We start from the raw sequence: 12844 nt of genomic DNA, 5'->3' as shown, positions 1-12844 counted from the left end.
GTTTGTTTTTAACTTTTTCTGTGCACATTGAGAGGTGTATGAGAAGTGTATGTTTTGAGTCTTGTGTGTCTGAATTACCTGCTGATGTGGAACACACTGTTGTAGCTTCCGCGAGCCACCAGGTTTGGGGAGGTTGGGGGTGGGGAACAAGTTCTGGAGATAACCGAATTGGGTCCTTTCAGGAAGGGGTCTGCATACATGGTCTGCATAGATATCTGCTGAAGACTGTCTGCTTCTAATAAGAAATATGAGATTACGAAACATAATAAACTGACCATGTTTAAATAACACATATCAATAGACTCAAGTGATTAATAAAGTCCAGAGCACTTCAAAGTGCAACAGTAAACAAGATAAAAAGGTTATGTGCCAGATCTTCTTATCATGTTAATTTTGTCACCCATGGCCCTCTACTTTAACAGTAATGGAACGAATGGAGCTGTTATGGCTGGATAGGCATGTGACGCATCAAATTTTCACATCACATTAATTGCTGAAGATTTTATCACGGTATGATAAACTCTCTCTGAAGGATGAAGCGGGAGCTGCGTGAACAATCCAACGTGAGTTTTATTTCTACACTTTTCAGTGCCAACCAACTGCCTTTCAGCAGAACACAAAACTAATGAAGACGTCAGACTTGTGCGTCTCTCTCTCCCCCCCTGGCAGTCTGGACACCTTTTTATCCCTCTCCAGCTCTCCATGAAACACAGAACAGCTGTAAGAGATAATTTCCCACTGGGGGACCATCCGGCCTGCGACTGCGGGGCGTGGTCCAAACAGAAGGTAAAGACCCTCCCAAGCAGATGGTACCAGAGGGTAAGGACTGCCCATTTTATGGCCAGGCACTCCTTTATCGTGCTGTACTTCGACTCTCCACCGAGAGCTTTCGAATAATGTACAGCATGGGGCACTCCTCCCCTCCACTATCTGGGATAATAGAGCCCCTAACCCCTGTCCGACGCTTCCGTCTGCAACAAAAAAGGGAGAAGTCAGGGGAATGCATGAGCACACCACAAATTGCAGCTTTCACCCATGTGAATGCCTGCTGGCATGGCTCAGTCCATGTGACAGGATCCGGTGACCCCTTTTTAGCCATCACTCTTTGAAACTAGCACCAGTCACTATGAGATTCTTTATTACCCCGAACCGCTTTTTTTGTGCTCAGGTAATCGGTAGGGACTGCATAACACTACCCCTGGGGTCATTTCGATATGGTGCTCTATGAGATTCGTATGACCGGGAAGAGATAACACATCGTAAAAGTTTCCTGGCAACCTGGTCACCTCCGTGACTTGTGACGGTGAGAGGTGGCCTCCATCAGGATGACTCAATCAGTGGCTTTTACGATGACATCTGGTCCGAGCTCCTCCCTCTCTGGAAAAAACATTGCCAAAGTCACAGGACAGCCTCTCTCCACAGCTTTAGGAGATTATGGTGGTAAATCTGACATGCTCCACCTCTATCCCTACGTTTAACCTCATAACCGATTTCCCCAGCTCTCAATGTGACCTCAATGGGCCCTTGCCACTTGGCAATTAATTTAGAGCTCAATGTGGGGAGCAATACAAGGACCTAATCTCCTGGTGTAAATTCCCATAGCCCATATTATACAGCTGCCTTTGAAGTTCTTGGCCTGAAGCAAATTCTCCTGTGTTATTTGCCCCAATGTGTGGAGTTTTGCTCCAAGGCCAAGAACGCATTGAATTTAATTTTTGCTGTTTGAAGGTCCCTCCTCCCAATTTTACAGTAGGATGTAGAGCACGGCGCACGGTCAACACCCGTGAACAAAGCGATGCCCACATGCCATCTGCTCTAATGTCCAGAAAAAGGACATTACACAGTTCAGTGTCTTTTCCTGCCCTAAGTGACCTGCCATTGGATTATAATAAGCCATCTCATATAACATTTCCCAACAGCTCTGTGGTATTAACAATTGGGTTGTATCCTCCTTTGAGCATCCTGTATCACTCAATACAACCGATCCTTGATCATTGAAAAATATGGATATGCAAGTGCTGGAGGCATCAATAATCACTTTCAATTGATCAAAGGCATGTTTAAGGGTCTCGTCTTGTGTCTGGTCCATATAGAAAACCCCAGCAGGGAATCCTCTAAGGGCTGGGGAAGCCGAGACTTCTCCCTCCCTTACGTCCTCCTGGCTCCACCTCCCCAGCCAGCAAGTCACACACCACACACAGATGAGCTTTGTTGTAGGACCCATCCACACACATTCCCCTTAATAAGGTAGTAAATGCCGGCCAATTCATTCCCAAGATTAACGGATGGGTGAGACACTATGTTTTTGACCCCAAAATTGAATAGTGACTGTCACTATAGGGTAACTATGGATATCCCTGTGCACACACCTTACCTTCACCCATCGGCTTGCATCCAAAGCCTCGATTGAACCAAGCTTTGGTGAATGGAGGTTTGATTACAGCCTGAATCCACCAAGGCTTGATATGTAACTCCTTAATACTCAAAGGTATCTGGTATGCTCCTGCTCGATCGGGGATGGCCTGTGGCGTGTCGGGGACTCGGACCAAAGTCTCCACCTCCAATGTGGGGCATTGGTCCTGGTAATGCCCAGGTTTCCCTCAGCAGCAGATTCACCAGCCTGCGGAGGATGACCTCTGAATACGCTGCCATATGGTTCTCAGCCAGCTGGAATGCCCCATCTAGCAACACCGGTCGGTGGCACTGGACCCACTCTGCTGTTCCTTTCGGTAACCACGCAATGAACTGGAGACCAGATCAAGAATCTCCTCTGTGTCACGATCTTCAGCCAGCATCCACCTTCGGAAGCCAAAAGGGCTGACCCACTGCAAGACGGCTCTCATACAGATCCTCGTACACCAGGTTGTTGACAAAAAGTTGATGGGCTGTGAGTTAGACTTTCCCAGTCAGCAGCGGCAGTATGTGGACCACCCACTGGGTGTTCGGCCACTTGCACATCTCGGCCATCTACTCGAACAGCTCAATGTATGCTTCAGGGTCATCTTGCTGCCCCATCTTAGCAAGCGTGGCCGTAGTCACGGTTCAGGGTGGAATACCCCTCCTGGGGTACTAAGCTCTGTAAAACCTACTGGACCACTTTTTGAGCCTGGAACAGTGCCTGGAATCGTTGCTCCTATTCCATGCGCAGGCTCATGTTGATGTTGAGCCTGGTGGATGCCGGCAAGGGTCTTGAAGATATCAGCCAGCAGCGAGGACTCAATGACGACGTTTCCTTCAAATAATCCCGGGTTTTGGCCCCACTGTGACAAGGTTCTTTAACTCTCTCTGGAGGAACCTCCATAGATCGGGTGTAATAAAACATATCACATGTTTTATTTCTACACTTTTCAGCGTCATCCAACAAACTGTTTTTAGCACAACATAAAATGAATGATCACAGTCAGTGTTGTGCGTCTCTCTCTCTCTCACCTCCGGCAGTCTGGACACCCTTTTTATCCCTCTCTAGCTCTCACTGAATCACAGAACAGCTTTTAGAGATAATTTCCCAAAAGTGTCAATCCTTACCATTCTTCCTCTCCTGGCCTCACTCTCCACAGACATCGCTCGGTTACGCCCACATCACCATACACGGTATACAATATTATCACCGTAATTAATTATATTTAGATGGTCAATATGCCTGTCACAAGAACTGTCACAACTTACCTGTCCCGCAGGGGAGCGAACGTGTTGGAGATGTTCCCGTTTCTCGCTGGCACTTTTCTGCCACACGTTTTACACAAAGGAAAACCATCTTCAACCAAAAATCCCTCTGCATTTTTATGGAACCCAAAATACTTCCACACTTCTGACTTAACCTTTTTAGGAGGAGGATAAGGGGCAGCTGCATTCCTCCTTCAGCCAAGCTTCTGGTCCACGTTGGTTTTATTTACATCAGAGTGTCATTTGTGCCACATGTGAATCTTGATTCGTGGATTTAAAAAAAACTACTACGCGATCAGAAAAATTAACAAAATTTGCCTAAAAGCTAATATGATAACTATGTTGTACATGTTAATTACGTGATAAACCGTATTACTGAATACCGTCACATGCCTATGGCTACATTTATACATTTATAAATGTAGCCATTTATAAAGATGCAGTCTAATCCAGTTTGCATTAAATGAACCTGCTTGGGAAAACAACTATGTTTGAGATGAGCTTCAAAGAACAGAAAAATCCAGTATCATGCCTAATCGTTAACAATTAAATAATGCTAATTAAGTAATTATGTAAAACGGGCTCATATAATGATTCCAGAGTCATTACTTACGGTTGCCAGTTTTGCTGAGGGGAACATCCCATTCTGGTGGGGGAGACTCTTTCTCCCCTTCTGATCCACTGCTATGGCCCAGCTCCTGCATGGTGCCATTGGAAAGAAACTTTCCAAGTGACAATGGCCGCTCATCCCCCATCTTCCCACTGACCACTATGGAAGACATAATGTTTCAAAACAGGTTCTAGGTGTTATCAGTTTGAGATTTAAAAGCTAAAAACAAATGGAAAAGCTGACATATGACACTTACTTTTGCTCAGAGACCGTGGTTTGGAGACACTGTGAAGTCCTGTATTGGCCAGGGTTTTTGTGAAGGTCTTGCGCTTATCCTGTTTTTCCAGGGGAGTGACGTAAGGGAGTTCTAGAGAACTGTAGAAAAATAGACACTGAAACTATGACTCTATGATTAGAGAAATATTTGTGAAGACTTAAGATTGTGACTGACATTCTGGCCACCCCTAGAAACATTAGCATTAAGCCTGTTGTGTAGAAATGTAGAAATAGAGCCTACATTTAAGCCTACAGTGTAGAAATGGTCTTTATTCATAATCAGTATCCTATGTTATAGGCAAAAAAATATTAAAAACAAGTTTGTTCTGCATCACTAAACAGAATTGGAAAAAGTTATTGTCAAACACGTATGAAACACTCCTTCCTCATTTTCATTGCTTGGACAAAGAGCTAGTCCCATCCCTCACCCAACTTATGCCATTGGTTGAGCCAATTTTATTATGTCCAGCCAAGTCAGGCCACTCAAACAAACAATCCATTTGGTGTGTCTAGTGAAAAATAACTTCAATTTTAAAGACTGAACAAACCTGGATTTCTCCGCTTGGTTCTCCTTCTTTGTGGCTAATTGTTTCTTATTTTTTGGTTTGGTAGGGTAGGGAGAGATTTCTTCTTTTCCATTGTCCATTGTCACGGTTTTGCCTTTCACCTTCACTGGCTCCTGGTTAATATGACATATTATACAATATAATATATACAATATAATCAAATAGAACATATAAAATATATGCCTTACAAAACAAGTTCTTGGAATGTTTTGGCGATAGTGTAATGTATATATGTGCATACCTCTTTAATATTGGCCTCCACGTCTGGGTTAGAGGTCTCTGTGGTTGTAGAGGAGCAGTCATCATTGTCTGCCAGTGGCTCTTTTGAATCTTCTCCTTGAGTCTTTCCCTTTGTTTTCCTCTCTTTCTCCTCTTTTTTTTTAAGAGCTTTTGTTTTAGTCTTCACTTTCCCTTTTATTTCAAGCACTTAAAAAAAAAAAAAACACTAAAGTAAATTACAAGTAATATTCAGCATTTAGCAAATTACAACAACATCTGGGACACGTACTTGAACCATTTACCTCCCAAAGCATCTGAATTACCTTTGTTTTGTAATGACTGTTGTGAATTCTGTTCAGAAGACACATTAATGGCAGGAGACTCAGGCCTGTCAAGGTCTTTATCCATGGCAACCAGGAGTCTGTTGTAATCATGATCCTCTGTACTGTGGGACCTGTTGGACTGTGAGGGTCCTGAGCTCTGGAGGTCTTCTTGGAGGCCTGAGCCCTGGTGTTGCTGCTGCTGTTTGGAATTCCGGGCCTTACGGTTTGTCAGCTGGTTGAGTCCCTGGCCACTATCTTTATTGAGCGAAAAGGTGGAGGAGTGCATAGATCCAGAGCGGCCTGAACCAGATCTGGGCTTGCTTTCTGGCAGAATGCCATTAGAATTGGAGATCAGACCACTATGCCGTCCCCCAACCCGCCCGCCACCGCCTGACCCGTACATTCCTCTTGTGGAGTTCTGGTTTGAGTCAGCAAAATCATTTAAGCTGCAACAGATAAAACACTCTTTAAAACTCTTCACATAAAATTGTGGCACATAGCGTAACAATGTAAAATAACTTCACTTACTTAGCATCACTTTGAATTCGTACAATTTCCCTGAGATCAAATGGTTTTCCAGTCTCCATGGGAGAGTTAGATTCTATAGACAACCGTCGTTTGAAGGGCTCCCATATTCCTTGGGCCTCCAGATAGGCTGTGGCGATGACCAGTAAGAACATGGAGCTAGAGAAATATCAGATTGTTAATCATCTATTGATAGAGAGATTTAGCAATCTACTTTAGTGAACCCATTCGGGAAACTGGTACACCATTGTGGTCATACACAATCAACAAATAGAGACACCATACATTATTAACAATACAAAATGTACACAATATCTATGGAAAGAATGATTGTAAACCCCAGGGTGTTTAGGCTTTGTTCACAATCAATTCACAAATCCAGACAAGGATGGATAGTGAAATAAAATTTGACTCAACATGATTAATATGGTTTGAAATCTGATTTTAATAAAAGTTTCTGAAATCCTTTTTAGTCTGAAATTTTTTTTTAGGTATGATTATGTAAAACACTTATCAGGGACACAACTACCCATTTACAGAGGTGTATGCAATATCAACGGCTGCACACCATGGGGGCTGGGGAGAGATAGGGTGTTACATACTAACAGTTTACTACTTTCAGTTGTTCTAGAAGACAGTCAACTGACAAAGCTCAAGCTTAAGCAAAATTATGTACAGTGTGAACAAAGCAGGCTTCAGAAATCTTTTCTAACAGTGATCAGATACAAGAAATCGGATATGAGAAATGAGACCTCATAATGAGGGAGATGATGATGTAGAGCTCAAGCTCCCAGTTGGGCCGGGGAAGAGTCTCTGCACACACTGCCAACATGTGATATGGCAATGAGGCATTCAGCATGAACACAAACACTGAGCCCCCCGCAGTCACCAACTTCAGCTCCCGGATCACTCGAGATGATGTGAAATCTGGTGTAAACCTGCATGAAATCAGGAGATAATAGGTTTGTATAACAGTCAGACTTATTCATGTTTAGTCTTTGAAGTCAAACTCATGGATAGGACTTTAGGTAAAAACATTAATCATCTATAACAGTAAAAAAAAAAAAAAAAAGTGCTGCACTGGTACTCTTTTAAAAAGTAATAAAATTACTCACAGTATGATGAGGTCTTTTGAAGTGTTTGGGTTGAGTGTGAATTCTTCACAGTTGAGAACTTTGAATCCATAGCCCTCACATGCATTGCCACTGATCTCCATAGATCGGGTGTAAATTGGAAGAAGCCCTGTATTCTCCAGCCTGAAAGTCCTTCGAAGGGTAAAGTTTGGTTCCTTGGATTTCACTTCAAGACACATTGAGAAAAATACGTTTTTTTTTTTTTCATGATTATTTTAATAAAAAGGCATGAAATCTCAAATTAGTTTAAAATAATGAAAACATTTAACATGCTCTGAAGGAGAGAAAAAGCTTCTTATAGTCCTTATTGAAATATGGAGTCTGTAATTCTTTAAAATTACCAGTCTTTTATGGGGATAATTTTAACAAAAACTCGTAAAAGGCCCATTTAAAGAGATTACTAAAGGAAATGGCTTTTGTGAATATGCACATGCAATGACTCGGGGTGTAACTAGGGATCTGCAAAACGACTAATTTAACTGACGTTTGAATGAAAATGTTGAAGTCGTCTAGCCTAAAAAGAAACAAACCTTTAGAAAACAGTGCTTGTGTGACCAATTTAAAATACTTAATCATTTTCAAATCCAACGCTAAACTCCACTGAAAAGGGGCATTCATTTGCGACGTGCTCACCTTGCATTATAATCATTGTACATTAAATAAAGAACATGATACGAGCTTTCACTGAATCAACGTTAAAGGGAAATTTATTGAAAACAATTGAATGAATAGTGTAGGACCAATAGAGCAAAACCCAGCCTGTTCTAAATGGAATTCACCAAGCAAAAGTTACTTCATATATTAAAACAATCAGGACATTGTTGAAAATAATTAACAGGTAGGCCAAGCAAAATCTACAAGAGAAAAAAAAGAAATTGCTGAAAAGTCGCACGTATTTCACAACGCGCAGTCGTGCATTAGCCATTGATCTAATATTACAGCTGTTTGATAAAAACGTTAACCAATAACAGTTAGGATGTAAAAAAAAAAAAAAAAAGCTATAGAATAGAAAAAATAGGCCTATGATGTAGCCTACAACAAACCTAATGTATTCTAAACATGAAGTGCACACAGAATAAAAGATAGTTTATCCAGTTAAGCAGTCTGCACCTCATTGAATATAGCCTTATTAAATCAGCAGATAAAAACTAAACCTAGGCTAAGATTCATTTTCTAGGCTACTTAAAAGCATACATTTTTTATGAGCAAAATTTAAATGTCATCATGGTCCGGTGAAAGACGGTACTTGACTGACCTGAGGCTGCTATCCTGCACTTGAAAATGCCTGCACAGCGGAAAAATAACATACAAGCACGCACAGATTTAAAGATGACTCAAATGTGAAAACCTCCATAGGGACTTTCAAACGTTTGGAAATCCGTTTCCCGCACCACCACTGAAGTGATTTCATAACTACTTTGTTGAGTTTGCTTGTCTAGCGAATGGACATTTTCCTGCACAAGCCTTGAGTGAGAGAGGGAAGCACGTGCAGCATAAGGGGAAATTAATCCAGATATCCTCTTTTTTTTATATATATATATATATATATATATATTTTTTTTATTATTCTATTTAAAATATGTAACATTAATATGACAGTAATTTAAGAGATAGATTGCTGACTGCTGATTTGCTCTGCAATGTGATTCAAGTTTACTGCAACTGTAGTTAACATCTGGGAAGGGCTCAAGATACACTTCGCAATCAGAACTGTGATATAATAAAATGTACCATCATCTCATATTTCTGCCCAGCTCAGGCTGAGTCACACATGCGCTTCACTCTGACGGAAGTGCAAAAGGGTCAGCAATCCTCATGGTAATAGATCTACATGATTTAACATGTAATGTCTGTTCAAGCACACTTTAATAAAGCTCACTTTAATAAATCACAGCCTTTTGTCACCATGTAAGCGATTGTAATACAAGGAGCACCAGGAGTGAGACTTAAAGAGTTAAGGGTTCTTGCATCTGCTCTGCCCAAGAGAAAATGTAAGTTTACAGTGGTTTTAATGCAATATTAATCCTAATTAATACTATCTACTATAAAACGCTGACTATTATGTAAAATAATGCTATAGAGAAATATAATCCTAATGTCATATGTAATATCTAATTTGATTTCATCAAAAATTTAAGTAGAGCTTCATTATTGAAATGGATAAGCATCACTTCCATTAAAATGTACTTTAAAAAAACACATACACACAAAAAAAAAAACATACTTTGATGTAATCAGTGACCAAACAATTTTAGAAAAATAAAGTATTAATGTAGAATATTTTTAGCCAAGCATAATTATGAATATTTCTATTCTGGTATCACTATTGCCCTGTTCTGGGTGGATTTTTAGTCCCAGTACATATCTGATGGATCATAATGCACTTTAATAAACAGTATTTTAAGTTTTAAAGGAAAGGAACTATTTGTTCATGTTTTAAAAGTACTAAAATACTTTCAATCTTGATTCAGGCTTTTTAAACTCTAAATTCAAGATAAGTTAAATGGGCGGGGTGTGTGACGCTGGCACCAGGGCAGCGTGTTAAAGGTAGGTTTTAGGGCAACACTGCGAGGCTACTGGCCCGATGGTGGGAACGTGGATCGATTTTGGTCTCGCAGCTCAAGGTCTGGGGCTATTGGCCCCGGCTGGCCAGTTGATAGGCCTGGCTCACACTGGCCCGATAGTGGAAAAGCAGCTAAGAACGTGCAAAATGATTGTCAGGCGAATGCACAAAGTCTTGTGATTGGCTGATTAAACAATCAGTCACATTTTAGTTTGCATTTAACACAGTCTGGTGTTGTCACAGAGACCAGTGAGATATTCCAGGACACTTATTTCAGTGATATCTTTCAGGGAGAAGAAATATTTTCTATATACCATTTCACAAAAATTAAATAAAAAAATAAATAAATAAAAAAATCGCTTGCGGCCCCTTTTAAGTCAACTAAAAACTACTCTTATTTCTACTTAATGTTTTAGGATGCTCACCTTCTAAACAGTCTCTGAGGAATGTCTCGGTAAGTTTAAACCTTAATGAGCTGCCAAGACCTGGGGCTTTACCAGCTAGCTTCAGACTCTCTGTGGTGCCTTGACCATGGACCATGATCAAATCTACTACAGTCAGGTTGTTTCTGTGTAAACACGAATGACAATGATAAATTGGGGATTGTATTGCCATTCTACTCAGATTGTTCATTTGGCACATTATGCTCACCTGACGACCAGCAGAGAGGAGACACTGTGATTGTTGATGGGTCTGAATCTCACATTGAAGGACTTCACCTCCCCAGGCATAAGGAGTAAGTTGTATACATAGGGCCGAATCAACCCTTCAGCAAATCCTGTGGAGCTCTTTATTACTGAAGACTGACACACAAATAAATAAAACATTAGCTGCCTAGAGACAGCAAAACCTGGGATCATGAAAATAAATGTGCAAGGTCAAGTAGAACAAGCTAAGCTGTCTGAACCATACAATAAAATGTCAGATCAGGGTAACAAAAAGTACTTACTTGGTTTTTCTGGACCTGAAATTCCAGTGTATTTATGTCAATGTTGATGTTAGACAACATTTCTACTTGGAAGCTTTAAGGGACAAGGAAAAGAGACATCAGACACCTGCTATTCAGAAATCAGTGTGTTGTAAAACAAGACATCATACCAATATGAAACAAAGCATTCACTCATGTTTCTTCACTCAGTGGTGATTTACCTATCAGCAAGTTTTCCTGTGAACACTGAGGGATTCGGGTAAAAAGCCACAGGAAGAACTTGAACATAGACTGGGACGTTGGCAGGGTTTTCTAGAATCACTACTTCTTCCTTTGAAAGACAAAAGTTCTATCAGGACAATATATTTTACTTGAGTAAAAATATAGCTTCTTTTTATTTTTTTACACAGCCCCAATGGAACACTTGATTCTAATTGGTCAATAGTGGCATTCTGTGGTCAAAAATTTTTGTGCAATATTTTTTTTTATTTTGTCAAACTATTTTGTCTTCCTAAACTGTAAAATGTACAGTTTATCTACACATCCGTGGTAGTTTCACATCCTTTGTATCTCTCTGATAAATCTAGCTTCTATTTTAATAAAATATTTCATTTTATGACCGTTCGTTTATTTGTTAAAGTGCCATGTAAAGTAACCAAATTGGCCCGGTTCCTAGGGAGGCTAGTGTCACATGGGGTAACCTCCTCGTGTTCACGATTAGTGGTTCTCGCTCTCAGTGGGGTGTGTGGTAAGTTGTGCATGGATTGCGGAGAGTAGCATGTGCCTCCACATGCAGAGTCTCCGCGGTGTCATGCACAGCAAGCCACGTGATAAGATGCATGGACTGACTGTCTCAGAAGCAGAGGCAACTGTGACTTGTCCTCCGCCATTCGGATTTAGGTGAGTAACCGCGCCACCACAAGGACCTGCTAAGTCGTGGGAATTGGGCATTACAAATTGGGGAGAAAGGAATTAAAATAAAATAAAACATAAATAAATATGTCCACTTGCATACACTTACAGAGGAGCTGTTGGTGTTTGTGAGAGGGAAATGAATTTGTTGTGATGAGTTGACCAGCGAGGGCCACGTAAGCTGTGCTGAGATTCTGGCCTGCACGTTCTTCTGAAGATCTGTGTTCACTTCGAAAAAAGCTTCAACCCTGAACAAACGAGAATCATGGTCACAAAATTATGCAAAACATTCACTGTGTGGTTATCAAAATGAATCTGCTTTCAAGCTCAGAGAGTAGCAGACTTACTCAAGGCCTGATTGCTCTTTGAGCTCTCTCCATCTTTTCAGGAGCCGCTGATGTAGATCTACATCAGCATCCCATATGTCCTCCTGCATAACCAAACCATGAGGCCTGGACTCCGCTGCAGCCAAAAACATACAGGAAGCATATTCAGTGAAGCACATAAAAAAACAATTCAGAATAAAAAAAATAAAGACTCAAAGCATTGAACAAAAAACATACATTTCAGCACAAACGGCAATCCCACATAACAGTGATCACCGCACTGCAAGCTAGCATCAAAATAAATGTTTGCTATCTGGAATATGAGAAAAAAATCTGAGGTTAATTTCAAAGACATAAATCACAACTTAATTCAAAATATGCTAGTTTTAACTTGTATTGTTGTAGTTCACAAACACACTGTAGGCAGGTGCATTTTAACTCAGTTGATTTAGTACGGTTTTATATAGCTGTACTTGGTCTGGCACCTTGGACTTTCGTCTGGGTTCCAACTCCACTTTGTTATTGCGAAGTCGTTTGAAGTAAAACCGGACATCCTCGGTGAGAGAACGAATTTGTTGAAGCCTTACTTTCTGTGAAAATGAACTCTGGATGCTGAACCCTTGGTGAACTACTTTTCCCTATAAACAAAACACATTAAAATACATAGCTGATGTACTTTGAATGGCTTGAAGAAATTATCTAATGAATGGTCTCTCTTGTCATTAAAAATAACAGTGGTTTGCAAAACAGTTTAAGTATGTACATGGTGCTGGACACACAGAGTTGTGTTCAAACAGTGC

General features: G+C 40.7%; 1 protein-coding gene across 1 annotated transcript in view; it reads right to left on the bottom strand.

The window, feature by feature from the left end:
* Positions 1-12844, bottom strand: part of LOC127646447 (transmembrane protein 131-like) — a 95416-nt gene that overhangs the window by 2548 nt on the left and 80024 nt on the right. The window contains exons 20-36 of the mRNA XM_052130114.1: positions 12530-12682; positions 12282-12357; positions 12066-12180; positions 11828-11966; positions 11028-11137; positions 10828-10900; positions 10530-10681; positions 10304-10446; positions 7298-7481; positions 6935-7120; positions 6186-6341; positions 5658-6103; positions 5357-5541; positions 5098-5228; positions 4530-4648; positions 4277-4432; positions 79-235 (exon numbers count right to left, since the gene is read on the bottom strand). Of these exons, the coding sequence (XP_051986074.1) occupies positions 79-235; positions 4277-4432; positions 4530-4648; positions 5098-5228; positions 5357-5541; positions 5658-6103; positions 6186-6341; positions 6935-7120; positions 7298-7481; positions 10304-10446; positions 10530-10681; positions 10828-10900; positions 11028-11137; positions 11828-11966; positions 12066-12180; positions 12282-12357; positions 12530-12682 (2681 nt within the window). The remainder of the gene's footprint in view (positions 1-78; positions 236-4276; positions 4433-4529; positions 4649-5097; positions 5229-5356; positions 5542-5657; positions 6104-6185; positions 6342-6934; positions 7121-7297; positions 7482-10303; positions 10447-10529; positions 10682-10827; positions 10901-11027; positions 11138-11827; positions 11967-12065; positions 12181-12281; positions 12358-12529; positions 12683-12844) is intronic.

Source organism: Xyrauchen texanus, chromosome 7 (assembly GCF_025860055.1).
Source record: "Xyrauchen texanus isolate HMW12.3.18 chromosome 7, RBS_HiC_50CHRs, whole genome shotgun sequence".
Taxonomy (NCBI): Eukaryota; Metazoa; Chordata; class Actinopteri; order Cypriniformes; family Catostomidae; genus Xyrauchen; species Xyrauchen texanus.
The sequence above is the reverse complement of the archived record's forward strand: the minus strand, read 5'-3'. Positions and strand labels throughout refer to the sequence as shown.